Below are 27,604 nucleotides of genomic sequence, written 5' to 3' on the forward strand. Positions count from 1 at the left end.
AAAAATATTATTGACTATTTTATTCCTTAAAAGCCCATGTATTTTCATAAAAAAATATCATAATTACCAAGTTATCATTAAATCACATGAAATTTCTTTTATAGTGACAACAGGTGAGTGGATGCATGTGTGATTGTCTTCTTCTTCAATGTACAAATTAATTATATTTAATTCAATAGGTGATGCTTTATTAATATAAAATTTATCTCATCCAAACTGATATATTTTTACTACTATTTGTAACTGTTCACATGCTCATTGAATACTTTATTTAAAATAATTGTTAAAAAATATAATGTTGTAAAAGATTTATTAGAAAAACAAGATTTTTTTTTATATCAAATAATGAAACTAAAAATAAAATGCTAAATAGTTATATATATATATATATATATATATATATATATATATATTTTATCGTGTGAATTTTTTTTATTATGAAGAATTGTTTGAATTTATAAGAATAGTTATTAAAAATAAAATTAGAAAATATTTTTTTATTACGAGTAATTATTTAAATTTGAAGAAGTAGTTATTAAAGGAAATTTAAAAAAAAAAGTTATTTAAATTTTTAAAATTAGTTATGAAAAAAATTAAAAATGAAAAATTATAAAAGAGTGAATCCTATACTAGAATTAAAAGAAAATTAATTATTAAAAAACAAAATTGAAAAATAATTTTTTTATTATGAAAAATTATTTAAATTTTAAAATTAGTTATTAAAAAAATATTTATTTGAATTTTTAAAAGTAATTATTATTATTATTAAGGATAAAATTGAAGAAATTGTGTACACCAAAAAAAGTTTTCATTTATTAATAATATATAAACAAATATATTTTAATTTTATACTTAATTTAAAAAATTTAAAATTACTGCATGTGAAGACAAATTTGGACACATGATTATATAATTATTGGTATTAGTTGACGCCAAATATTATAAATTGTACCAAATTTGTTACAAAATTCATTGAACAAAATAGAAAAAACATATTATTGTGAAGAGAAGTTCCTCTCCAAGTGTGTGACCCTGAAATGAGAGAAGGTAAAAAGGCATGAGCAATTCTCAGCGAAGACACCAAAACTAAGAAGAAAAGAGCGAATGGAACCAAACTGCTTCCCGCAAATTCATTTATTCTTTCTTCTTCTTCAATGATCTTTTGATTCCGTAAGTTTCCACTTTTCTTCTTCTTTACTTCAAAACACAACCTGAAAAAATTCTGCTATTTCTGCTTCCTTAACCCCTTTTACTAAATTTCCTTTTATTCGCTCTTTTCAATTCAAAGTTGTTAACTTTATCTGATTTTAGGGTTGCGCTCTTCTTAGTTTTCCATCATTTCTATTTTTCTCTTGTTAAAGGTTGATATTAATATTTTTATTATTTAGGGTTTTGTTTCCTTTTATCAGAATCTCGCTGTCGGCTATGATCGTTAAGTGCCGGAACTACTTTTTCTGTGGTTTTTTCTGTGGAAGATTCGGCGTGTTGGAGTTTTGAGTTCTTTTCTGCAATTGGTAATTTGGTTATGCTGTTGCTGCTCTTTTTTTTTTTCTTTTTTTTTTTTCAATTTAGTAGGAGGACTGATTTTGTTTCTTGTTTTTGGATTTTTGTGGATGTTTATTTCATTAATGTTACTTGTTGTTTTGATCTTTTTGTGTTGATTCTATTCCCGTGTGATGTGCTGTGCATAATAACATAAACATATAGTGCAATTTGTTTTAAATCGAAGTGCCAACCAATACCTTTAGTTTACATATTGATTGGTTTAATAGGTTAAGTTGATGGTAGTAGGGAATAATGGGAATTGACGGAAAAAAAAACTACGGATTCATGATCTGACTGGTTGGTTTGGTTAGGGCTTTAAAACATCAATTTAGTGTAATGAAACCTTTCCATTTTCTTTTTCTGAAAGCTGTAAATGTAACTGAGATTCTTCTTAATGAAATTTTATGCAATTTTGTGTGCTGCATTATTTTTTTATCAAAACGTTTAGGTCCCACTTTTATAAACTGTTGCAGATTTGTAATTGTTGTCCAATGAAGAGGTGCATTTGTAATCTTGAGCGTATAGTAGCATTACTCAAATATTATCATCTTTGTATTTTCTATAATTGAGTTTCGCAGAATATAATTTGCTGTGCAAGGTGTTAATTTAAGACTTGACTAGTTGAGGGAATCTTGTGAATTTATTCCCTTTTAGTTCTCGGTCTGGGTGTTCTTCTCCCTTTAATTTTTCTCTTTTAATTTATAACTTTGAGTGCTTCGTGGTTTTTGAATTGTTAAGCATTTATAATTATGTGATGTAATCATAAATTACTTAACATATGTTAAGATTTTAACATATTGGTCATCCTACTACAATTAACAGGATTTGGTGTCAGCTGCTCTGTGCTGGTATTTTGTGATTGGCAATTTTGATTAAATTCTACTTTTTGCTTGCATCAACTTTTTGCATCAACTTGGCATGTGTTAATTAGGTTTCTTCCTTTCAATCTACTTTAGTTGTTAATTTATTAACTAAAACTTGCTTTGTCTTTGCAGGTTCGGTTGCCATTGACAAATTTCTTTTCAAAGCTTTATGGGAGTTCAAACTATGTAGAAATGTTTAAAGAAACATGATATTTTTAGATTGAAATGTTGATATTGTTATATCAAAACAAATTATTGAGAAAATAGACAAGGGCATTGAGAAGGCAGGGCGAAAAAAATGGAATGCAATAAGGATGAGGCTACCAGGGCTAAAGAAATTGCGGAGAGGAAGTTTGCTGCAAAGGATATATCAGGTGCAAAGAAATTTGCTTTGAAGGCCCTAAATCTATTTCCTGAACTTGAGGGTATTTCTCAAATGGTAGCAACACTTGATGTATATATTTCTGCTGAGAATAAAGCAAACGGAGAAGCAGATTGGTACGGTGTACTTGGTGTGGATTCCCTTGCTGACGATGATACAGTAAGGAGACAATACAGGAAGTTAGCTCTCATGCTTCACCCTGATAAGAACAAGTCTATCGGTGCTGATGGGGCCTTTAAACTTGTGTCAGAGGCATGGAGTTTACTATCAGATAGGGCTAAAAGAACAGCATATGATAAGAGAAGTGGAAAAGAACGGAAAGTTTCTACCAAGTTTGGAGGTTCATCAGCACAAAAAGGCACTAATGGTAGTTACAATTTTACCAAGACTACCCCTTCAAGTGCAACTGCTCAGAAGAACACCGCTAAAGAACACACTTCATCTTCTGCTCATAAGTCAAAATCTAATACATTTTGGACTGTTTGCACTAGGTGCAAAATGCAGTACGAGTATCTTAGAGTTTATCTAAACCTTAAGCTCTTATGTCCCAGCTGCCGTACAGCATTTGTTGCTGTAGAGACTGCTCCTCCACCTGCAAGTGGTATTAGGCCTGCAACTCAATGGAATTTTACACAGAAGAAGCAAAATTCCAATCGCCAAGTACCTAGTAAAAGCAAATCAAATGTCGGAAAGCATGACATGGCTGCCCCAAATGTTGGAGCAGGGTCTTATAATAATACTGACACAGCCAGTTTCCAATGGGCTCCATTCTCAAAGTCATCTGGTGTTTCCAACGCTGCTCAAGCTGCAAGTGTGGTTCAGCAAGCATATGACAAAGTGAGGCGAGATCGTGAGGAGGCACAAGCGGCTAGCAAAAGGGAAGAGGCCTTAAAAAGGAAGCAGCAAGCTTCTAAAAAGGGTTACTATAATCCTGCTAAGAGAAGAAGAGGGGGCACAGAGGATGCAAGTGCAAGTGGTGGTAAGGAAAACCGAATGGGTGGGGGAACAAACTCATCTAAACAGGCTAATTTTGAATATAATAGGGTTAATGGAATCAACAAGGCTGACAGTGTGGGGGATATCTCCCCGGTTGAACTTCGGAATCTTCTTATGGAGAAAGCTAGAAAAGAAATTAGCAATAAACTCCGGGAAAATCAGTCAAATGCTGTTGATAAAACATTGAAGAAAGAGAGTGGAAATAACTTCTGTAAAGTAAACGATAAAGGAGAAAAAATCCTAAGAAATTCTGAAATGTGTGCTCAAGATAACACTGCCATCAAGTCGTTTGCAGGCTCTACAATTGCTAAAGGTAATAGAAAATTTCTAGAAACAACAGCTATAGATGTACCAGATTCTGACTTCCATGATTTTTACAAAGACCGAACTGAAGTATCTTTCACTGAAAACCAAGTATGGGCTGTATATGATAACGACGACGGGATGCCTCGATGTTATGCTATGATTCGTGGCATCATCTCCCTGAATCCATTCAAGATAAAGATCAGTTGGCTCAACCCAAACACCAACAGTAAACTGGACCCCATTAAATGGGTTGCTTCAGGATTTTCAAAAATATGTGGGGATTTCAGATTGAGCAGACCTGAAATCTGTAGCTCGCCCAACTTTTTCTCCCACAAGGTTAGATGGAGAACAGGTGCTGATGGGGCTATTTGTATATATCCCAGGAAAGGGGATGTTTGGGCCTTATACAGGAATTGGTCTCCTGACTGGGATGAGCTAACACCAGACGAGGTTATACACAAGTTTGATGTGGTTGAAGTACTTGAGGATTTTATTGAAGGGCATGGCATAGATGTTATCCCACTGCTCAAAGTGGCTGGATTCAGGACGGTATTTCACCACCACTTAGATCCAACAGAAATCAGGATCATTCCGATGGAAGAGATGTTTCGATTCTCTCATCAAATACCTTCATATGTACTCACTGGTCAAGAAGCTCCAGATGCTCCAAAGGGTTGCAGGGTGTTGGACCCAGCTGCTACTCCAATAGAGTTTCTTCAGCTAATAGAAGTTGTGAAGGAGGAAGAAGACCTGGCAGACAAAGATGAAACTGATGTCAAAGAACTAAGTGATAACATGAAAAAAGATAGAAATGAGGAAATGATCGACTATATGGGAAAAATTGAGGAAGAAAAGGAGGGGAAGGATGAAGACATGCAGGAAGTAGATACAAGTGAAAACATGACAAAAGCTAATAATGAGGAAATGATCAATGATGTGGGGAAACATGGGGAAGGAAAGCAGGGAAAGGACAAAGATATGCAGTCAGTAGAAACTTTGGAAGAGGACAGAGAGAAACAAGATATGCAGTAGCTTGTAGCGGCGAAGGAATGTAGCATGCTAGATGTGATGAACTTTTGGAATCTCTGGCTCGTGCAAGGATGAACAATACTAGAAAGCCAGAATTAATTTGACAAAACAGGATCCAGATAGAGTTGACATTGTGATTAGTTATTATACAAAGGTAAATTTTTGTCAAATTTTTTCTAGCTATTATATGTTATTTGCTGTCACAAATTCAGGGATTTCACTTCTTTTCTAACATTTCTATAGCTCGTACTCATACACCTATTTAAATTTTTAGGGTCTTACTCAATTTTGTTTTTGTAAATCAGAGTAGTGGTATGTTCTTCAACTGCTGTCTATAAGTTTGTAAGATATTTAGCTCCGTTCAAAATTAATACAGGCCTTACAAATTGATTCCAGTTTCTCAAATCATGTTTTTTTGAATCAGGATCTAAATGTTGTGTTACCCTGATTTCTCTCATTTAATACGTGCTGCGTCTAATATGCGTATTTAGGGCATGGTGCATCAAACAACATCTTTTATGCAGATTATAGGATCTTCATCTTCTCTCTACTAATTAAAAAATTACTTAAAATATCGGCTAGTTATTACTTAGCGTGACTTTAAACCTATCTAAATACCATATTCTTCACTGCATATCAATTTCAAGCATACTGGGTTTTATGAAGTACTATATATAATTATTATATATGGATCTCGTTGTAGGCTTTAAAGTGAAGTAAATTTTTAGGTTTAGCGTAATAGCAATGTCAAAAAATTGGTAACTTGACAAGTTTTTGTCTAAAGTGTTAAGAGATTTGATAAGTCATTTACTAGATATGTTTCCTGCCTAAGATTTTGTACTATCTTTGCTTTTTTATATATTAGATTTTGAAAACAAATTTACGGAAATTAAAAAGAACAGTTGTTTTGTTAAGGACATTACATTTGATAAATATATTATTTTTTGAAAGTTACATGTAAAAGGAAAAAAAATGCTTTTTATACTTTTGTTCTTTGTTTGGAAATTCGTATTTAGTTTTAATACTTTAAATTTTGGAATACGTGATTTCAAATATTTTCATAATTAAACTTAACATTTAAAAACGGGCGCATATATATATATATATATATATATATATATATATATATATATATATATATTCATGCTAATATCATCATTTTTGTTAACTAATTAAATAATACTGAATTGTTTATATCTTGTTCCATTCTTCATAGAGAATTTATAAAATATCCCACTTTTAAGCAAAATGGACAATATAATAATAATTTTAAAGATTTTTTTATTAGAAATCTTTTACTTATTTTTCTATTTATCTTTTTCTTTCCCATGACATTTCTTTTACATGTGTTTTTTCACCCCCTTCCTATCCTTCTCCCTACTCAAGACGAATACATTTTCAAGAAAATATACCATCAATTTCTTCATTTTATATTAAAGTTTACAAATATTTTGGTCTTTAACTTTATTTGTATAAATTTATTCTTGGTTGTTTCTTATTTTGTTAAGAAAGACCCACACTTTTAAGTCTATTATCGTATTTTTAGATGTTAATGTTCAGTTCCTCGTAAAGTTACATAATTTGAATTTTTGAACATGAATTTGTGAATGTTATTCATGAGATAAAGAAAAAAGAGACCACCATCTAGACCTCTAAACTTGTTTCGTCCAAAAGACTTAGAGCTATTCCCTTGAAGAGATGAATTTGAGGGAGAGAGTAAATGAATTTGAGTGGATATAAGAGTAAATTGTGTATTATCTTTTTAAAGGGGTTTAGAGGTGATTCTTAGTGAATTTGGAAGTAAAGTTTTTGAGTGATTTAATTAATATGATAAATTAAAAAATGTCTTAATAGATATAAAAGATATATTAGCATATTGCCCTTTATTTAATAAGTAATATAAATTAATATTTTTATGAGTTACGATTATTTTATTTCTTTTATTACTAAAATTGAAAAAAATAAATTATAAACACTACGTTCAGCCTCCTCAAACCCCTGCACTGGCATCCTCCACCACATCCTGAAAAAAAAAAAAAACACGTTCAGTCACAAGCCAATAAGCAGATTAAATCTAATGAATGAAGAACATATCCATTGCATAGGGATCAAATCTACACACAAGGGATCAAATCCCTTTCTCTCCAACTTCACTAGATCTATTCCAAACAATCATGAGATTGGATTTATCTGCTACAAGTAACATGTTGGAAATAAAGCATGACCTAGGGCAAAATATAGTCTTTTCTTCGTGTTGTGTTCCTTTGAGGTTGAGTGGTTTAACGACGATGGATTGTTAAGTTCTTTATCTATTCGCTTGCAAGGTTTTGAGAGGAAGGTATAACAATGATATGCGGGATGCACTAGAATGGTAATCTCGCCACTGATGCGCAGATTTGAGTAGATTGACGAGGTTAATAACAATTTTACTCTCTCCTCTCTCACGTGCATTGCAAAGTTGGAACTCATCCACTCATGGTGTGTGCGAGGTCAACGTGGAAAGATGGGTGTACAAGGGATCCGATCCCACTGCAATGTAAGGGATCCATGTGAAGAGAGGAAATGAGAGATTTGATCCCGACTCTATCGGATCTATGCTACTTTGTGAGGGATTCAATCCCACTTGAATGGATTGGATATGGGCTTCGATCCATGTGTCATGGAGCATATCTATATGCTTGGTTAACTATATATATGTATGTATGTATGTACACACATATTTTTTTTCTTTGTAGTATTTTTTTTCTTCAAATTTAATGGTTAAAAAAAATTATGAAATAAAAATTTATTCATACAAATATCAATTTATACTTCTTATTAAACTAAGGACAAAATGATAATCTTATCAATACTTCTATTAAAACATATTTTTTAATTTATCACATCAATCAAATCTCTCACAAACTTTCACAAAAATTACTTCCAAATTTACTCACAATCATCTCTAAATCCATTAAAAAAACAACACATAATTCACTCTTAAATCAACTCAAACCCATCCACTCACTCTCTTTTGAATACTCTCCCCCAAGTGAACACAACCTCAATCATGCTCTCAAATCTGCTGGTATTGCACGAAATTACAAAAGTGATAAATCCCAAAAATCCTACAAATCGCGACTTTCGAGTTCACCCTTCGAACGAACATGAAAATCACCTACCAATTCATCTTTTCTTTTCCTTTCAAACAGAAAATGATCGCAAACAAACATAACGTTAGTTTTGATCTATGTGGACTAGAGAAAAAAATTAGGGTAATTTTTATTTTATTTTAAAAGTTTATAAGACTAAAATACCTATAAAAATTCTGAGCCGAAATTAGGATGAAGCTTCTTTTTAACATGAAAAAAAAAATAATAAATCAAAAACCTGAAAATTGATTTGAAATTAACAAGGTAAAATAACGTTTCCCTGTCATCTTCACTTTGCATACACATTACGAAAATACACAACTTCATATATTCTTCTCTCATCAACAACTTTTTTATAAAAAATAGCTTTCACCTCAATAGTTTCATTCCATGTAATTTAAGAGTGGATGTTAAGAAAAATTTAAATGTTTTTTCCTTTTTCAATTTTTAAGAAATTTTTTAAAGAAAAAACCGTGAAATAATTTAACATCCAACTCAAACCAATAATAATATGTTATATTTTAATTTAGGTAAAAAAAATAAACAAACAAAGATTTTAATCAATTTAATAAAAACAATGTAAAACAACTAAAATATAGACCCAAACATCACATAAGATCATCTCTTTCCATGCTTGATATACTAAGTGTAAGCCCCTTTTTCTGTCCCAAAAAGGGTTGGGCCTGGCCTTTCGTAGGCCCAAGGTCAGCCCTTCTGAAGGACCCCAATACCCTGCCAGCCCCCTCACATTCTCACTTACCTCTGTTTCAGAAAAACAATTTCCTCTCACCTCTCTCTATGACAACAAAAGCTCTGCTAGGGCATAGAGAAAACTCCATCTTCGAGCTAGTTCAGTCGTCCTCTTCCGGTAAGTTACTCCTCGGACCTGTAGTGGCCTTTTTCCTTCTCCTTTTCTAGTTGAGTGTTCTGTTGTGTTTAAGACTCATTTACTCACTCTAGTTTGGGTCGTGGGGTTTTGCTTCAGTTCACCATCCTAGTCTGTGGAGCCGTCGTGCCTAAGTCGTGCTCTTTAAGTTGTTGTCCCTTTTCTTGCATCAAAAAGGTAAGGGAAGCTAGTCTTTTTTGTTCGTAAAATTTTAGTGGTTTTCCATATATTTGTGCTCTATTTCGTGAATGGGATGATTTAAAAATGTTGTGCTTGTATGTGAATGAACTGTTTGGTGGATGTTATTTGTTTGTGGTGCTGCATGTGTGAAATAGTGGGGGAGAACTGGTATTCTCGCCTAAACGAGCTCGTCTCGCTCAGGCGAGAATAGCAGAGAGCTCGCCCTGGTGCTGCTCGAGCATCTCGCTCAGGCGACCAAAGCTTGTTTTGAGCAACGCGTTGTCTTGCTCAGGCGAGAATGGCTCGCCCAAGCGAGTACTCGAGGAAAGCCAATGTACTATGTTTGCCTCCTCGTTTAGGCGAGGGGTTTTATATTTTTGGGCGAATGACAATCTCGCCCAGGTGAGCTGGACTCGCCCAAGCGAGGGCTCGCAGAGTGCCACTGTTCCAGGCCTCGCCTAGGCGAGAAGGCCTAGCTTAAGCGAGACAGTTGCTGTAGCTTAGGCGAGGGCTTCTAGCCCAGGCGAGAATAGTGCAGATTTATGTTTTTGGATTCGTGTTTACCTTGGGTGTGGCTAATTATCTCGAACATGCAAGATTAAGGTGTGATTGCATGAGTTGTATGAGTTGTATGCATTGAAATCTGTATGGGAGCATGAGTAATATATGAAATTTTGTTTGGTTGGTTGAGAATGTGCATGAGAAATTAATGTTGAGATAACAAGTGGTGGTTATGAGTTACGAAACATGAAATTGGTGTGAGATAGGCGTAATTCCATGAGTCTCGTGGGGAGACTTTATGGTGGCGTGTAGTGTGTATATTAAGATATGGATTCAAGTAAGGACCGCATCCCGAAATTCTAAAGGGTCAGTGAGTCTCATGTAGAGCAAACTGACCCAAGTGGTGAGAGTAGCGGGAGGCCCTTCTATGACCTTGTGTGTGGTAGGGTGAAACCCATTGGCAATGGCTCTGGAGAGCAGTAGAGGCCACCACAAGTGCAAGCGTCCAGTGAATCCGATCTTAGTATATTTATCTGGATAATTGAGTCATAGTGTCCTGCTTGTTTGCTATAACATGATTCTCTGTGCCTGTTGTGTTGCATGTTAAGGAATGTTTAAGTACTTGTCCGTTATATCATGATAAGATTAAATTGCACTAGCTTACCCTTGCATTTCTGTTTATGTTCCTGTTGTATTTTCTCTTTTGCGATGATCACCCTTGGTGGGAGCAGATGGAGGAAATTCTGGGAGTAGGCCTGGTGGTGGCAGTGGCGCAACTTAGCGGATCTGTTTGTGTGCCTCTCAGGAGCATTCTATGGTCCTAGTGCCTATTGTAATCCCTTGCTCTAGGAGCTTTTCTTTTGTTTAACTGTGAACTTTGTTGTTTCTGTTTTGACTATGACGTAGTTATATGCCTAGAACCCCTTTTGAGTACATTCTTGAATGACTGTAACAGTTGGGTTTCTTATGTATGTTGTTCCAAATCTGACTGCTCTTTATTATGACTGTGTGATGTTTTATTTAGTAGATTTTGTCTATTCAAATGGGATGTCACACTAAGAACATGTTGCGATTATTTTCTTTATTTCATTAGGATATGAATGAAGTGGTATATAGGTAAAGGACTTTTTTTTAATAAAATATTATTAGAATAAGTAACTAAATAATAAAATTCATAGAATCTTATATTCAAATCCATATAAAACATATTCATACAAAATATATTCATTAAGTAGTTCATATCCTTGTTATGGATTATAACTATGTATAACAAAGTTGTTCAAACCACATAAATCATAAAATTTTAAGTTTTCTTTTAAATTTGGTGAGAAGTTTTTTTACCCATTAAGTAGTTTTTAGCACAATTAATTTATATTTTTGTTCGATGAATTTCGCTTAAATAATTCCCTAGATTTTTTTTTAACATTGTCTTAAATGCACAAAATGATTTTAGATCCACCAAATGGATTTTTGTAAGAATTTGTAGTACAAAACTTTTCATTTTCACAAGATAAATCTCTACAGCATCTTCAATTTAAAATCAAAATAAAATTTTATTAAATCTCAAACCGAAATAAAATTCAATTTTTTCAACATATTTCAATTTCTCATATTCTCCTATCAATCAACTATTTTAATTCACTTTAAATTAAAAATTTCATACCCACACTCTAACATAAAAGTATCAATTCTAGTTATTTTACAAAAATTATCGTTCCAAATCAACTAGTTTCACAAATTTAATTTCAAACAAAGCTACCTATTTTCTGTTCAATTCATAAAACAAAATTCAATAAATTACATGATATCACTTGTTAAGAAAAACTCAACAAGTTATGTATGTATTGAGCAAGATCAAATCCCATTTACATTTAATGATTTCTTCGCAAAATATACTTCTTAAATTCATCTTTAACTTTTAAATTTTTAAAATAAAAACGAGATTGACTTCTCATATATTGCGATAACTTGCAAACTTAAGAACTAGGGTTGAAATGAAAATGTTAAAATAAAACACTATCAAATCCCTTTATTAGTGAGACTAAACTAACTAACACATTATATTTTCATTAAACTTTCCAGAATTTTAATACATAAAATACTTTTTTATACTATTTGCACTAGTTGACTACTCATTTTAAGTATATTTTGATCGTTAGAAATATTAAGTTTTAAATCTGTAAAAAAAAAATTGAAAAAAAAAATACTAGAGGTAAAGTGTATATAAAATTTTGTTTAAGTGTCAAATCTTTTAATTTTCTTCATGCCCGTGAATGATTTTCGAAAATCAAAACTCATTTTATGGATATTTTGGTCATTAGAAATGTTAATTTTTAAATTTGTAAAAAAAATTTAAAAAAATAAAATTGTGGAAGAAAAGTGTATATGAAAATTTGATAATGTCAAAATAGGAATATTTTTTAATTTTCTTCGTGCCCGTGAATGATTTTCGAAAATGAAAATAAATGTTCACCCTAACCAAAAAGGGTTAACCATATAAATTGGTGCTTATAGTTGTAATAAATTTTTATTTTGATTTTTAAATATAACAAATTATTAAAGGGTTAAATATGGTCTATGTTCCTCAAGTTTTACTTAAATTTGAAATTAGTTTTTTTTTCAAAATATTTAACTAATTTAGTCTTTTATTTCTTAAAATATCTGAATTTAGTTATTTTAACTAAATTTTATTAAGTTTATTTAACGTTTCAAGCGTATTTCATAATAGTATTTGAATGATTTACATTTGACACATTTTCACTTCAATATTAATTCAAATATTATAATACAATACATTTAAAATATCAAATAAAATTATCAAAATTTAATAACTAAATTAAATTCACATATTTCTAAATATAAAGAACTAAATTAATACAAAATTTTAAAAACAACTAAATTAATATAAAATTTATAAAAGTAACCGATTCAAAAATATATTTAATCCATTAATAAATTTATCCATAACGTATCAAGTGTGACAGTGTCACCAACTCGTGTTTTTTAAGTATTTGATGTTCTTCGTCTGAAGAAAAAATTGCAAATGAAGCGAAACCTGAACGAACATGTGTTGGAAACACTGAGCAAGTGCAATCATCTGAACCATCTGAAGCAACTTCAGGGTTACCTCACCGCTCTCGGCCATGCCCACACCCACTTCTACGCCTTCAAGCTTATTCGCTTCTGCGCCCTCACTCTCTCTGACCTCTCCTATGCACGCCTCATCTTCCACCACCACCCATCCCCCAACACCCACCTCTTCACCGCAATCATCACCGCCTACGCCGCCCACCCCGCCAACTACCCCTCCGTCCTCATCCTCTTCCGCCGCATGCTCCGCTCCCAGACCACGCGGCCCAACCAATTTATCTTCCCCCACGCGCTCAAAGCATGTCCGGACTCATGCGCTGTTGACTCCCTGCATGCCCAGATCGTTAAATCCGGGTTTCTCTTCTACCCTGTTGTGCAAACGGCGCTTGTTGACTCTTACTCCAAGATTTCCGGTGGTTTGCCGGATGCAAAGAAAGTGTTTGATGAAATGTCTGAGAGAAATGTGGTGTCTTTTACCGTTATGGTTTCTGGGTTTGCTAGGGTGGGGGATGTCGAGAGTGCGGTGAGGGTGTTTGACGAGATGCCCGAGAGGGATGTACCGTCGTGGAATGCTCTCATTTCCGGGTGCGCTCAGAATGGGGCTTTCACTCAGGGGATTGAGTTGTTTAGGAGAATGGTTTGGGAGCGTAATATGCCGAATGGGGTTACTGTGGTTTGTGCACTTTCGGCTTGCGGCCACACGGGGATGCTCCAGCTTGGGAGATGGATACATGGTTATGTGTACAAGAATGGGTTTGTATTTGACTCGTTTGTCTCGAATGCGCTTGTTGATATGTATGGGAAATGTGGAAGCCTTGGGAAAGCAAGGAAGGTTTTTGGGATGAATCCGGAGAAGGGGTTGACTTCATGGAACTCGATGATTAACTGCTTTGCGTTGCACGGGCAGAGTGAGAGTGCAATTGCCATTTTTGAGCAAATGGTGGGGTCTGGTGGTGGCGTGAGACCGGATGAGGTCACCTTCATTGGTTTGTTGAATGCTTGTACTCATGGTGGATTGGTTGAGCAGGGTTATAGGTATTTTGAGATGATGGGTCGTGAATATGGGATAGAGCCGAGGATCGAGCACTACGGGTGTTTGATAGACCTTCTTGGTCGAGCAGGGAGGTTTGATGAGGCAATGGAAGTTGTCAATGGTATGAGCATGGAACCAGATGAGGTTGTTTGGGGTTCTTTGCTTAATGGATGTAAGGTGCACGGCCGGACTGATTTGGCTGAATTTGCGGCCAAAAAACTGCTTGAAATAGATCCACACAATGGAGGTTACGGTATAATGTTGGCCAATGTATACGGGGAGTTGGGACAGTGGGATGAAGTGAGGAATTTGAGGAGAACACTGAAGCAGCAAAAGTCTTATAAAGTTCCAGGGTGCAGCTGGATTGAGGTCGATGACCAGGTTCATCAGTTCTATTCTCTTGACAAATCGAATCCAAAGATAGAAGAGTTGTACGGGCTCTTGGAAAGTCTAGTTGGTTTTAAAAATGAAGTCGTGGTTGATCTGTAGTCCGTGACCTGAAACTGTTTTGAATTCACCATACATTTGGAGGATTAAACAGAAGACGAAGAATCAATGTACTTCAGTAAATAGAAACCCAATTTTTTGACAAAAGACAGTGCTGACCTTGCAACTGATTCCTGGTACATACAGTCACATCACATGACCAAGGATTTTTCTAGGGACACCAAATTTTTTTCGACGTAATTATTCGCTTGTGTCCTTGCAACTCCGAAGTTTATCAAGAACAGAGAAACAGAGGAAAAGAACGGCCATGATTTTATTTATTTTGGTTTGACCACTGTATCATATCAGCATGCTTTCTAAACCTAGTCCAGTTTTTTATTCCTGGGCTGTTTTTTTGGCAACGTAAACTACAGATGGAAGACATACTCACAATCTTTGAATTTCGTTTCTCTGAAAGATGTAATTGAAGGATGCTTTAGTATATCTGATTCTCATGCAAACATGACAAAATTCTTCAGCCACATTATACAACCAAAGGTTTGCAGTTTACACCGTGTAAATGCTATTGAATGCTAGAATATTTATTTTGCACACCATGTAATGACATAATCTGTGTCATATCTGTTTTAAGTATGTCTCACATTGTCTTGATGGAAGCGAAGATTTTAAAAGCTTTAATAAATGGATAACATTCCCCACTAACGGAGCCCATAGTACTTTGTTACGTGTTTTCTTTTATTAATGTGCTCCATGATTGTGTTATTCCCTTACTACTTTATTTAATAATCAAAGGCTAAAATTTGAGTTAGACCACAAAATAAAATCAACCAGCTAATCAGACAAGACCAGTGTTACATGATAACAACCAAAGATCTTTGCGGAACTCTTTTATCCACAAAATCCTTGCCCAGAGTACATACCCCTTTTTATTGATCATTAATTGGCACACAAAAAGTCCACTGGAGTATAGTTATTATCATTTATTAATAATTCAAATATCTTGCTTGCGTTCATCATCCCCTCCAATGTTAACCACCCTTGAAGCTTTGGTCTTTTCAGGTGACAACTTGGCCATGGTGAGAGTAAGCACTCCATTCTCTAACCTAGCCCTGAGAGAATCAAAATCTACATTCTCTGGTAACTTGAACTGCCTCCAGAATTTGCCGTAAGATCTCTCCATTCTATGCCAGTGATCCCCTTCCTTCTCCTCCTCCTTCTTCCTTTCTCCACTCACTTTCAGCTCTGCATCCCCCTCCACTTCTATCTTTATGTCATCTTTCTTCAACCCTGGCACATCTATCATTATAACATGTCCCTGTGGTGTCTCCTTCCAATCTACTCTTGCAGGTGACACAGCCATGGAAGCCTGATCTTTGCCAACCCCAAATGGGATTTGCTCTAACGCACGAAATGGATCAAGTAAACGATCAGACAATATGTCAGCCAAGAGTGCATCAGGACGATCTGTAAACGGTTGCATAAACCCTTTTGCCTTGGATGGAAAACCAGCAAGAACAAGCAAGATCAGTGGTACTAGTACTAATTTTCTCATCTTTGTTTTGAGATGTGTATGTGCCTTCTGTTTGGAAAATTGAGAAGCAGATTGTGTTTGATTTTGGTTATATCTGAAGTTTGTCTTGAAACTTTATATATACTAATCAAGTTTTACCAAGTCATCTTATTCTTTTCCCTTTATTTATGGGTTTCCATTAGATTTAAGAGTTACCCATAGTTTTCTTATTTATTTTAATTATTTAATGTATTTAATGAAGCCTGTCTAAAGGCTTTTACGTATATTCCGTAACACCAGAAATAATGATTTATTAAATCATGTTTTAAGAAGTTCTATTCCTTATTTCATGCTTTTGATTGACTGTAAATTTTATTCGAGTATTGTAATGTCCCATTGGTATCAGAGCTGATTAGATGTCACATTAATTGCTATTGTAAGCTTAGAGAGTGAGTATAAAAAGTTATAGCAGAAAAAAAAAATATAGAGTGAGAAACAAGAGTGTTGGTAGTGATAAAACATATATTATAAGAGGGAGTTATGATAATAAATTATAATATTATATGGTGAGATTCTAACTAAATGAAAAACTTTATTATAAATATAAGGAGTTGTGAATAACTTCACATTTAAAGACTCAAAATTTAAAACTTCGTTCACTAGGATTTACTAGATGAAGCTAATGAAGAAAATCAAAGGAAAGATAACTTGATACTATCGCGAATCTAACAAGGAGTAGATTATTTTATTTTCGGTAAAACTGTGAATTGCAAAATTGTTAAAAATGTGTAGAACACTTTAAAATGAGAAGACACCAAAATCGAAGTTGCAATTTTTGCAGAGATTATGACAAATGTGAGATGTCAAACTTAGAAAGCATTGAACATTATTTCACTTGTATTATTGGTCTCATAAAGAAGAGGTACGCAACAGAAAGGTAGTAGAGAAAACTTTGCGTACCTTCTCAATTTAATATGTTTTTTTATCAACAAAAAATAAATTAATAAAAAGCATTTAGGATGCTTAAACCTTTTACAAACAAATATAAACTTTTGTCCTATATTATTAAACAATACTTATATGGACACCTTCTCAATTTAATATGATCATATAATGAATATGATAATAAATTTTCACAATATATACTAAAACAAAAAAAGATAAATGAAAAAGCTCTGAATAAGAGATTGTGTCAATTTTAGAGGAAAAGAATGTAGTAATTTCAATTAATGGAAAACAACAATTTAAGTCCATACGTAACATTTCAATTTTCCCCTTTTCTGAGGTTTATAACTAACATGAATATACTTATTAATTTCATAATTAAAAATAAGATTTATCATTAATTTATTTGAACCTCAATGAAAATCATTATTTTACAACTATAAATTTTATTAAAAAGAAAAAATATAAGACTAAAAGACTATCTCAAATATCTTTCAATATTGATTACTCTTATTAGTGTTATACATCTTCCTTAATATCTGTACGATCATTAACTTCCGTGGTACATGATCATCGTAAGTGAAAGTCAGTCATACCCACAAAGTAGAAGGATGACCTAATAAACAAGTAAAAACCTCAATTTTGAAAATAAACTCAAAAAGTGTTTAAAATCCCAAACATATGAAAAATAATAACTATTTTCAAAATCATTTTCTTTGTTAAATTTAAAATATAGGGAAGTTCACCAAGTTAGACTCCTAGGAAAAAAAATCACAAATAAACAACATAAAAACTGTCTTTCCTAGCCAAAGTCTTTCTAAGATCATTTTCACACATTTCAACACTTATTACAAAATTTAGATAACTAAAATCAACTACAAATAATTTTTAAAACACAACAAAGTCTTGAGTCATAGAATTCTCAGTCTAGAGACATTTATCTTTTGACCTTAAAACCCAAAATCCAAGTATCAAATATCAGTCAATTGATTTTTATGTCTAGATATATATATATATATATATATATATATATATATATATATATATATATATATATATCCATCCTCTGACATTAACACTCCAAAGACCCTCACAAACAAACATTAGTCAAAGAGTTTCCATTCTAGAGAAGTTCGTCCTTTAATCTTGACACTTAAGAACATCAAAGATCAATGAATAGAGTTCTCTATCTAGAGAGATTTGTCCTTTAACTTTGACACTTTAAAGACTCTCGCAAATAAGTCTCAGTTCATAGAGTTATTAATCTAAAGACATTTGTGCTATAACCTCGACACTCAAGGACTAAATATCAAACACCAATCAATAGAGTTATCACTAGTGCAGAATGGGGTTTTTAACTCGCCTTATAGGCTTCGGTTACTGCGGGACCGAAGCCTATAAGGAGGCGGTGGCATTTTTGAAATTTTTCTCAGCATTCTGCCTCGGGTCCCAAACTAACCGAAGCATATAACCCATCTGTGTCACCCAGATTTACAAAACTGCCACTGACAGCGCACGCTTTGGCCTCGGGTGACAGAAAAACGAGGCCTATAACAGAGATTTGGCCTCGGGTGGCGAAGAACCGGGGCCTATACACTTCCATTTGGCCTCGGGTGATTGACAACCGGTGCCAAAATGCGTGCCCTTTTTTCTTCTTCTTCTTCCCCGCCGCAGTCTCCATTTCTCTAAACAACTCCATTTCTCTCTTCTCTCTCCCTGCAACCTAGCCAGCCCTTTTTTCTTTTTCTCCTTCCCCGCCGCAGTCTCCATTTCTCTCTTCTCTCTCCCTGCAACCTACCCCTCCACCGTCGCTGGTTCGCTGGTTCGTCCTCGCCGCTGGGTCGCTGCCGCCGCTGTTCGCTGCACCTCCATTTCCTCGCCGCTGGGTCGTTGCCGCCGCTGGGTCGCTGCCGCTGCTGTTCGCTGCACCTCCATTTCCTCGCCGTTGGGTCGTTGCCGCCGCTGGGTCGCTGCCGCCGCTGTTCGCTGCAGCCGCTGGTTCACTGCAGCTCCATTTCCTCCACCTCCATTTCCTGATTCGTTGATTAAATTTTATATGTAGTTTTTAGGGTTTGTTGAAAAGGGTGGTTGAAATGCAAAGTGGAAGAGGGGCTGAAACCAGATCTGGAAGTGGATGGTAATGAGGATGATACCACAGAGGGGTTCTTCCAACTGCAGTGGTGCTCGAACGACTTACCACAACTGTAGTGGTGGTCCAAAAAAATGTCCCCTATGGCCTCGGTTCTTACGTTACCCGAGGCAGAAAAAGCGTTTTATGATTCCGGTTAACACCCGAGGCCAAAAGTCATACCTTTTGGCCTCACCCCAATATGCCTCGGTTCTAAAACCGAGGCAGAATAACAAAAACAACCGGGGCCAAAAGCCCATTCTGCACTGGTGTATCTATCCAGAGACATTTATCCTCTGACTTTGACACTCCAAAATGTCAAAATGATATGGCCAATCTTCTCAAACTTGTTAACACAATGTAATTGGAAGCTCTAATGTTGGATTGTTTATACCATATCAAAATAAGGTAAAGGAAAGATAAAACATACAAACACAAAGATTTAGAAGTTCGATTCTTTGCAATCTACATCCAGTTTTCCTAGCAACCTTAACCAGAGAATTTTTTCACTATTTCAAAAGAATTACAAACATAACATCTAATCAATAATGACTATTTTAGTAATCAATAATTTTTATTTTTGTAAATTGACATCTAAATTGGTCATTATAATTATTAACAATTATTGGTCACTAAATTAGTTTGATTAATATTTAAAATTTTTAAAAATTATTAAATAACAATTAATTTTAAAAATAAAAAATAATTAGTTACTATTTTAATTTAGATAAATTAAAATACTAGATTTAAAAAAGTTAATAATCCAAACGGACGGTAAAAACTATTGAAGATATAACGTATAAAAGTAATAAATTAACAAAATGAACTAGAAAAAAAAATGGATTGTGTGATGTCTGATGTGATAATTTAGCAGACTAATTTTTCTACATATAAGAAATAAAACTCGTAAGCAAATGGTCTCTCAACTCGGTCTATGCTATTTTGATAAAGTTTATTTTGATAACATTTATTTTTATTTTTCAACTCACACCAAAAAAATTTCTTTCTTTTGTTAAATAACATCTTTTTTCCATTATTAAAGTGCCACCACATATTCATTATTATTTGTCAAAAAAAAAACTTTGATTAGAAATCACTGGAACACGTCAGAACATTCTTGCACCCTCTCTCACATCCAGAACCCTCTTCTCCTCTTCCAAATATGAAACACCAGAACCTTCTTCTTCTCTCTACATTATACTACGACACTTCAATTCCACCATTGCATGTTTCAACAACCACGTTAACCCTTCGCCACATTCTCTCTCCCTATATATACAGAACCACCATCCACCTTAATCTTCAACCAGTTTCAAAACAATCTTCAAATACAGCCAAAATCAAACACAGAATCTGTTTCTCTCGACTCTCCAATTCATCAGCGAAAACCCATTCACACATTTCAAAGCTCAGATGAGAAACTTCGCACTAGCACCACTGATCTTGCTTGTTCTTGCCGGTTTTTCGTGGAAGGCAAAAGGGTCTCTGCAACCATTCACGGATCGTCCTGGTGCACTCTGGGCTGACATATGGTCTGATCGCTTCCTTGATCCATATCGCGTGTTGGAGCAAATCCCATTTGGGGTTGGCAAAGATCAGGCATTGTCACCTGCAAGAGTGGATTGGAAGGAGACAGCAGAGGGACATGTTATCATGATGGATGTTCCAGGGTTGAAGAAAGATGAGATAAAGATAGAAGTGGAAGGGAACAGAGTGGTGAGAGTGAGTGGAGAAAGGAAGAAGGAGGAGGAGAAGGAAGGGGATCACTGGCACAGAGTGGAGAGATCTTATGGCAGATTCTGGAGACAGTTTAAGGTTCCAGAGAATGTGGATTTTGATTCTCTCAAGGCTAAGTTAGAGAATGGAGTTCTTACTCTCACCATGGCCAAGTTGGCACCTGATAAGATCAGAGCTTCTAGGGTTGTTAGCATTGCAGAGGATGATGGAGGAAAACAAGATCTTTGAATTGCTCATAAATGGTGAGAGCTATGTATCCTGTCATGAACTTCTTGTTTGTGTGATGGTAAATGATAAATGAAAAAGGAAGGGTTTGAATTTGTGGATAATAAGGTTCTACTAAGATCTTTTGTTGTGAGGATGTTACTAAGTTATCATGTTGCTGTGGTCTTGTTTGATTTACTTGTTAGAGTTAGAATTTTAAAGGATAATGAAATTATAACGAATAAATTTTTACAATTTTTATCTCTAAGTTGTAAAAAGAAGTTGGACAAAATTTAATTTTATTCGAAGTTGAAAGAGATAAAAGAGAATAAGATCTCACAAAAGCAACCATATATAACAATTAATATCTCTTATTAACTTGGATAATGCAAATAACAAGAAGAGCATATGATTACATTAACTCAACAACTATTAAGCACAGTTGAGATATTTGATTCAAAGTACGGACTTAATAACCTCATTTATCTTCAAAAGCCTCTACGAAGACAACATCGAAGGGATCTGGGTCATCCAGCCTCAAGCGTGTTCCATCCTCACCGTTCTTTGCATCAAATCTCCCAATATTCAAACAAGTTTCTCCGCCATCTCGACAAAACACAAGCTTGTACCCAACACCAAATCGGTACTTCTGAATCTGAAATGAGCCACTAACAACTCGTTGCTGAGCACTAATTCCCACGTATGGCACGGGGAATTTGAAGTCCAAAATCACCTCCCACTTGCCGGATTCTGCACACTCTGGCTTATTTACGAACTCGATAACCAGATTCTGACCTATACCATATCAAATTAGTAACCCAACATTATCATTTTTAGGAAAATAATTCAATTTAGAAACTACTAACAAAAAGACGTATGAGTTCAATTTTTCTAATAATATTATATTTCTTTTCACTAACAAAATCTTATAGTAACAAAAAATGATTGATGAGTACCTGTGAGGACTACAGTGCTGTCTCCGCCGGTGGTGAATTTGACAGAACGGCCACGGAAGACTTCTGAGAAATCTTGCAAGACAAGTCTGAGTTGCCGGTTTTGGCAAGTTTCAATCCGCCACCTGGTGGGCCACGGATTGATGGTATGATGTAGTATTGCCGATCTGTTTCCACGGTGTTATTCATTACGTCCAGAACTGGCGTAGGAGCATTATCTGAGAAAGCTGAGGGAAGGTTCGTGAGGAATGCGAGGAAGGAGAAAGCAAGAACTAAGGTTTGCTTCATGCTTGATTCAGTGGGAGGGTGTTCTTGATGTTGTGTTTGTGTTTCCATGAACGGGTTTTGCTTCTTTATATAGAAACAAGGATGAGAAATGCACCCATAAGGGGCATTGTCATTTTTGTTTTAATTTTAATTAAATTCGTGTCAAGTTTAATAAGACTTATTCACCGGTCTTTCCAGAAAAGATTAATAGAAATATCCAAAATTAATGAAACATGATTGTACTTCATAAACACGAGATTTGATGAGTTCATGAGTTTTTTTCTTTACAACATGTCATTATAAGAATTAGATTTTGATATAGATAAATCTTATGATGAATTAGGAAAATACAATATTAATAAAATATGAATTTAATCTATATATAAAATTTATATATAACGAATTAATACGATCTTTTACTCAAAATTTTAAAACACTGATTTTATGAGTCATATAATATTCAACTTTCTTATTTTTTACTACATAAAACTTAAATTCATATTCAAATTTTCAACATTTATATTAATCTAAATTAAAAGGATGTCAATTTGATGCAATTTTAAAATATTAAAATTTTTTTGTTTTAATTAAAGTCATGCTAATTTATCATAAAGTCACGATAAAGTAGTATTAATTTTTATCGTACCAATTTGACACAAATTTATTTTTATATTTTTTTTTTAAATTAAAGACATTTCAATAATTTTAAAAATAAAATTTACTGGTTTAATGATTTTGCCGAATATGCTGTTATAGCACCACGTTTTTCTTATTAGAAAAAGATAGTACATAGTTAGGTATGGAAAGTCCAATTATGAGAGAGAAAAGGAAGAAAAAAACAAGAAAAAGAAGAAAGAGCTCAAAATTGAAACATAGGCAGCAACAAATGTACACGGATGTTAAGAATCGACGTAGCAGCAAAGGTGTATTATTGAAGTGTAGGAAAAATACAGAGGTATTAAAGAGACTGACAAAACATTTATAACATTTTTTTAATGTTTTAATAATTTTAAGACCGGAGGTTTTTTTCTTCTTCTTAATTTAACAAATGAATCTTAGTTATTTATTTGAATAATTAGATTAAAATTATTAAAGTATAGTAATAAAAATATATTTTAAATATAACTCGATTTTTAATGAAAAAACATGTATGTGCAGAGATATTTCAAATGTACAGGTAGAGAAATGTGAAAATTTTTGTGGTTCATATGCCACTTACAATTTGGAGGGAATATAATTGTTTAAAAAAAAAGGAAATGTGAAGCAATTATTGGTAGTTTGATCAATAATGCTGTGAAATATGATATAATCACATTTTTTTTAAATAGCTTTTTTTATCCGAAAACCAAACTTTTTGACCCACAAAAAAAATACATTTTGAAAATTGGAATTTCAATATTTGTTTTAACAGATAAAAAATATATACTAATCGATTTACTTATTTATGTCGTGTCTGATAATATAAGTATTTGTAAGCTTCATAAAAGAATTGGGTAATTATTATATCTAATTATACTTATACTACCCTTTGGAATGGAAGATAATTATGCTCAATTTTATGTATATTTTTTATTCTTTAATGTTATTCAAGTCAAATTAATTCAACTTCTTTTATTATATATATAAAAAAATATCAACTTATCCTATGTGCCAAGTAGGTAAGATATTAGATAAATGCAAGTACAATAATTGGATAAGGATGAAACTCGACCGAGTAATTTTGATAGATTTTTTATAATAGCATAATTGTTAAAAAACTTTTTACCCACATACTATATAGTATGATTTACGTACTACTTTTGTTAATTATTTACTTTCATTTGAAAAAGAAATTAGAAATTAAAAATTAAAAATATAACAAAAAATAATCAATATTTATAACGTTAGTCCTATTTAAATTTTATTTTTTAATAGTTTAAATAAATTATTAAATATAACTGTGATTACCATTTTAATATATAGAAAAGAGAGATTACCATTTTGCCCTTTAAGTAATAAGTAGTATAAATTAGTATTTGTATTAGTTATAATAATTTTTTAAATTTTTATTTAATACAACACTTTAAATAAATACATAAAAAAATTAATAGAATAAATTAATTTAGTTGTAGGAAGGAAGTTGTAAGAATGGAGTCACCACAAAAAAGGAGTCCAATCCACTCTCCACCCCCATATCGAATCCAGCGAAGAGGAGCTCCGTTCCAAAAATTATGAGGGATCGAATCTACAAATTTGGGATCGATCTAACACGTGAAAAAAGAGTAATTTTTGCTACATACAACACGTGGAAAAAAAAAAGGTGACAAAGGATAATTTGGTGAAACAATCCTTCAAATCCGCCCGATACACACTAGATAAAAAAAATCACTCATCTTCCAAATCACTGCAACTACTCATCCTTGTATGGTTCCAAATGAACATCTACTTTCCCTAATAACATTTCCAAGCTTGGAGTATTACATGTAAATACTCCATCTTGTTTACGAAGTTTATATGAACATATAAAATTCACGATATTCAACGGATTAAACGGTAAATATTAAGTTTTCCTCCATGGGAGGCTTGTGAAGTTCTCCCACACTACCCTGCTACATTTAATGTTTTGCATCGCAGAATCAAGTGGACAGGTGTAGGCGTCTTAACAATTTTACCATAGTTAAATTACTCAAGATACTTGATTTTATATGTTTTGCTTCCATTTTAAAATATATATATATATATATATATATATATATATATATATTTATTTATTTATTTATTTTATATTATTATTTTTTACGTCAGACTTAATTATAAGTTTTTCAGTAATTTCCCTTTCATCATCACTATTGTATAAAATAGGTATGATTAATTTTTTAAAATTCTCATAAATGGGAGTATATTTAATTTTGATTTCAAATTTTCTTGGTATTGAATGTATAAAATTTTCATATTTCTAAATTGAGTTATAATATACTCGCTTGATTTTATATTTTCAACGTAACAATACAAACTTTGACATTAAAAAAATGAAATAATGAAAGAAATTGTGAAACCTTAGGTATATTCACCAAATAACATTGTTTCATATATTGTTTTTTTTTCAGTATTTAACTTTAACAAAATTATAATTTTATAAAAATAATTAAAGTTTTAATGGTTCCTTTTTATTGTTATCCAATGAGTTTGCAAATTAATCATTTGTCTTTTTAAAACACGAGTTCGTCTTTATACAAAATGTTTTGTCCAAGTGTGAAAGTTGAACAGCAGAATATAAACATTTGCATCTTCTCTTTCTCTCCTTTCTTCATCACTTTCATGCTTGTGTAAAAAAATACATCATCAATTAAAAATATCATCGTTCTATTAACAGATAACTAAAATCGAATAAAAATCACATGCCCTTTAATTCCATGCACACTTACTCTCTTCAAAATAAAAATTAAATTTATTATATAGCTATAAACACACATTCTCTTTCTTATTATAGAAAATGTAGGACTTTACGACATGCGTATCTCATCGTACTGAACATATAAATGGATGATTTTTGTTTCTGAACGAATTGTAGAGTTAGAATATATATTAAACCTAATATTTTTCTTTCTATGAAATTGGAAAGAAGAAAAGAGAGAAAGATCTCACAGAAGAAAGCATAGTCATGATCTCTTATTCACTTAGGTAATGCAAATCACAACAAGTAGAGCATATACGATTGCATTAACTCAACATTTATTAACCAAATTTGAGATATTTGATTCAAACAACGGACTTAATAACCTTATCATCATCATCATCATATGCCCGTATGAACACAATATCGGAGGCACCATATTCTTCCTCAGTCAGAGTCAAGCGTCTACCCTCCTCACCGTTATAAGCATCAAACCTCTCAATATTCAAACAAGCTTGTGCTGACTCAGTCCTGCAAAACACAAGCTTGTACCCAATTCCATATTTCTTAATGTGAAATGTTGGGTATTGGACTCCCTTCCTATGTGGAGAAAAAGACTCAAAATTTGAGAAGTCCATGTCTCACTTAACCTAGTGGAGAGGGGCTATAAAATAAAGAGAGAGGCAGAACAATAGAATCAGAATACACTGAAAGCCCTAACACATAGAGGGAGAGGTAGAGTGAAAATTCTGTTCACGTTTTTCATAGAGCTGTCGCAGTAAATTCGGCGCTGCGGATTCGTTCACCGTTGGATCGGGCTGAAATTTTTACAGCAGGTTCGGAACTCGTTGCTCTTCATTCTGACCGGTCGGATCTTTGATACGAGGTCTGAGTTGGGAGATATTAATTTCGCACTGCAGCAGTGATTTGTAGAGGTTTCCTCTCTTGTTCTTCTCTATTTGAAAGCTTTGTTGTTTTGTTATTTGGTTGGGTGTTGGCACTAATTTGTACTATTGATTGAGACTCTCTTGTACTCTTGTTGATCATAGTGGAACTATTTCTTTGGTCTGGACGACTCGTGGTTTTTACTCTTGATTTGAGGGGTTTTCCACGTTATAAATCTTGGTGCCTTTATTTGTGTTTTTGGTGATTTATTATTGCTGCTTTTTGATTATTGCTCCTCATAGATTCTTATAAGTTAAGAGAAATTATATCCGCTGCATTTTCTGGTATATTATTTGTTATTGTTTTCCCCATCATGAAATTTCCCATCAAAAATTTCTTGCCCTGGATGGTCTTCGGCACCACCAATTCCCACACATGCCTTGTTTATTGTTACGTCCAAAAACACCAACCACTTGGATGATTCCGCACACCTTGGCTTATCTACGAACTCGATTTCCACTTCCGTACCTATTCTCATGTTTCAAATAATTCAAATGAGTGATAAATAACAAACTATTCAGTTTTCATCCTTGATGAGTGAGTGAGTACCTGTGAATATATCAGAGGTGTCGGTGTCTCCAGCTACGGTGAATTTGACCGGGTTGCCACGATAGAATTGTGAGTATTCTTGAAAGACAGTAAGAGGGCACTCTGAATTCGCAGTTCTGGCATATTTCACACCACCACCTGCTGGGCCAAAGAATGATGGAAAGATGTAGTATTGGCGAGATGGTTCAAGGGGGTCGCCATCTTTGTCCACAACTTGCTCAGCATCATCTGAGAAACCTAAGGGAAGATTGGTGAAGAAAGCAAAGAAGGAGAGAGCAAGAACTAGGGTTCGCTTCATGCTTGATTCACTGGGAGGTGTTGTTGTTTCAGATCTTGTGATGGATTTGTTTTTGTTCTTTCCTTATATAGAAACAAAGATATGCTGCTATGTACCACCCACCACGTGTTTGTACTTTGGAAAAAGATAAGATACTGCATGGGTTAGATATGTACACTTCAATTTTGGTCAGTGATGTGGAAGAGACTGATAAGACAGTTGAAATTACTCGTAAGGGTGTATTTGTAGAATATTATCACTTCCATTTCTGGAAATTTTTTTTTATAAAAATGGATTTTAAATCTAATTTAATTTCATAAAATTATT

General features: G+C 33.5%; 5 protein-coding genes, 1 long non-coding RNA gene and 1 pseudogene across 10 annotated transcripts; 4 read left to right on the forward strand and 3 right to left on the reverse strand.

Moving 5' to 3' along the window:
- The first annotated feature begins 977 nt into the window (after positions 1–977).
- On the forward strand, positions 978–5,526 carry LOC114181946 (uncharacterized). 3 transcript variants are annotated; one of them, XM_028068633.2, is made up of 3 exons: positions 978–1,170; positions 1,389–1,514; positions 2,541–5,526. In XM_028068633.2, exon 3 carries the CDS (start codon positions 2,707–2,709, stop codon positions 5,122–5,124), a length of 2,418 nt encoding a protein of 805 aa, XP_027924434.1. In that variant the 5' UTR covers positions 978–1,170; positions 1,389–1,514; positions 2,541–2,706; the 3' UTR covers positions 5,125–5,526. The 3 variants fall into 3 exon arrangements, with proteins under 3 accessions (XP_027924434.1, XP_027924435.1, XP_027924436.1); XM_028068634.2 differs by having other exon boundaries at positions 1,410–1,514; XM_028068635.2 differs by lacking the exon at positions 1,389–1,514.
- A 3,493-nt stretch (positions 5,527–9,019) lies between these two features.
- On the forward strand, positions 9,020–10,824 carry LOC114181017 (uncharacterized). The gene is made up of 3 exons (XR_003603720.1): positions 9,020–9,120; positions 9,238–9,315; positions 10,551–10,824. It is a non-coding gene; the product is annotated as an uncharacterized LOC114181017 (long non-coding RNA).
- Positions 10,825–12,803: 1,979 nt separating this feature from the next.
- On the forward strand, positions 12,804–16,065 carry LOC114181036 (Pentatricopeptide repeat (PPR) superfamily protein). 2 transcript variants are annotated; one of them, XM_085672114.1, is made up of 3 exons: positions 12,804–14,926; positions 15,449–15,554; positions 15,737–16,065. In XM_085672114.1, the coding sequence occupies exon 1, from the start codon at positions 12,863–12,865 to the stop codon at positions 14,429–14,431; it is 1,569 nt and encodes a 522-aa protein (XP_085528240.1). In that variant the 5' UTR covers positions 12,804–12,862; the 3' UTR covers positions 14,432–14,926; positions 15,449–15,554; positions 15,737–16,065. The 2 variants fall into 2 exon arrangements, with proteins under 2 accessions (XP_085528240.1, XP_027923156.1); XM_028067355.2 differs by having other exon boundaries at positions 15,449–16,065.
- On the reverse strand, positions 15,381–15,941 carry LOC114181037 (22.7 kDa class IV heat shock protein-like). Its single transcript, XM_028067356.2, has one exon. It carries the CDS (start codon positions 15,939–15,941, stop codon positions 15,381–15,383), a length of 561 nt encoding a protein of 186 aa, XP_027923157.1.
- A 3,987-nt stretch (positions 16,066–20,052) lies between the features above and the next one.
- Positions 20,053–21,168, forward strand: LOC114182510 (22.7 kDa class IV heat shock protein-like). The gene has a single exon (XM_028069394.2). It carries the CDS (start codon positions 20,386–20,388, stop codon positions 20,935–20,937), a length of 552 nt encoding a protein of 183 aa, XP_027925195.1. The 5' UTR covers positions 20,053–20,385; the 3' UTR covers positions 20,938–21,168.
- A 96-nt stretch (positions 21,169–21,264) lies between these two features.
- LOC114180897 (kunitz-type trypsin inhibitor-like 2 protein) lies at positions 21,265–22,201 on the reverse strand (annotated as a pseudogene). The gene is made up of 2 exons (XR_014994346.1): positions 21,870–22,201; positions 21,265–21,708 (listed from the first exon to the last, which is right to left on the reverse strand). The product of XR_014994346.1 is annotated as a kunitz-type trypsin inhibitor-like 2 protein (transcript).
- Positions 22,202–25,751: 3,550 nt separating this feature from the next.
- LOC114180898 (kunitz-type trypsin inhibitor-like 1 protein) lies at positions 25,752–27,346 on the reverse strand. The gene is made up of 3 exons (XM_028067193.2): positions 27,001–27,346; positions 26,772–26,919; positions 25,752–26,085 (listed from the first exon to the last, which is right to left on the reverse strand). The coding sequence occupies exons 1-3, from the start codon at positions 27,296–27,298 to the stop codon at positions 25,872–25,874; spliced, it is 660 nt and encodes a 219-aa protein (XP_027922994.1). The 5' UTR covers positions 27,299–27,346; the 3' UTR covers positions 25,752–25,871.
- Between the last annotated feature and the right edge of the window lie 258 nt (positions 27,347–27,604).

This window comes from Vigna unguiculata, chromosome 4 (assembly GCF_037176805.1).
Source record: "Vigna unguiculata cultivar grain cowpea cultivar isolate G323 ecotype 2 chromosome 4, ASM3717680v1, whole genome shotgun sequence".
Taxonomy (NCBI): Eukaryota; Viridiplantae; Streptophyta; class Magnoliopsida; order Fabales; family Fabaceae; genus Vigna; species Vigna unguiculata.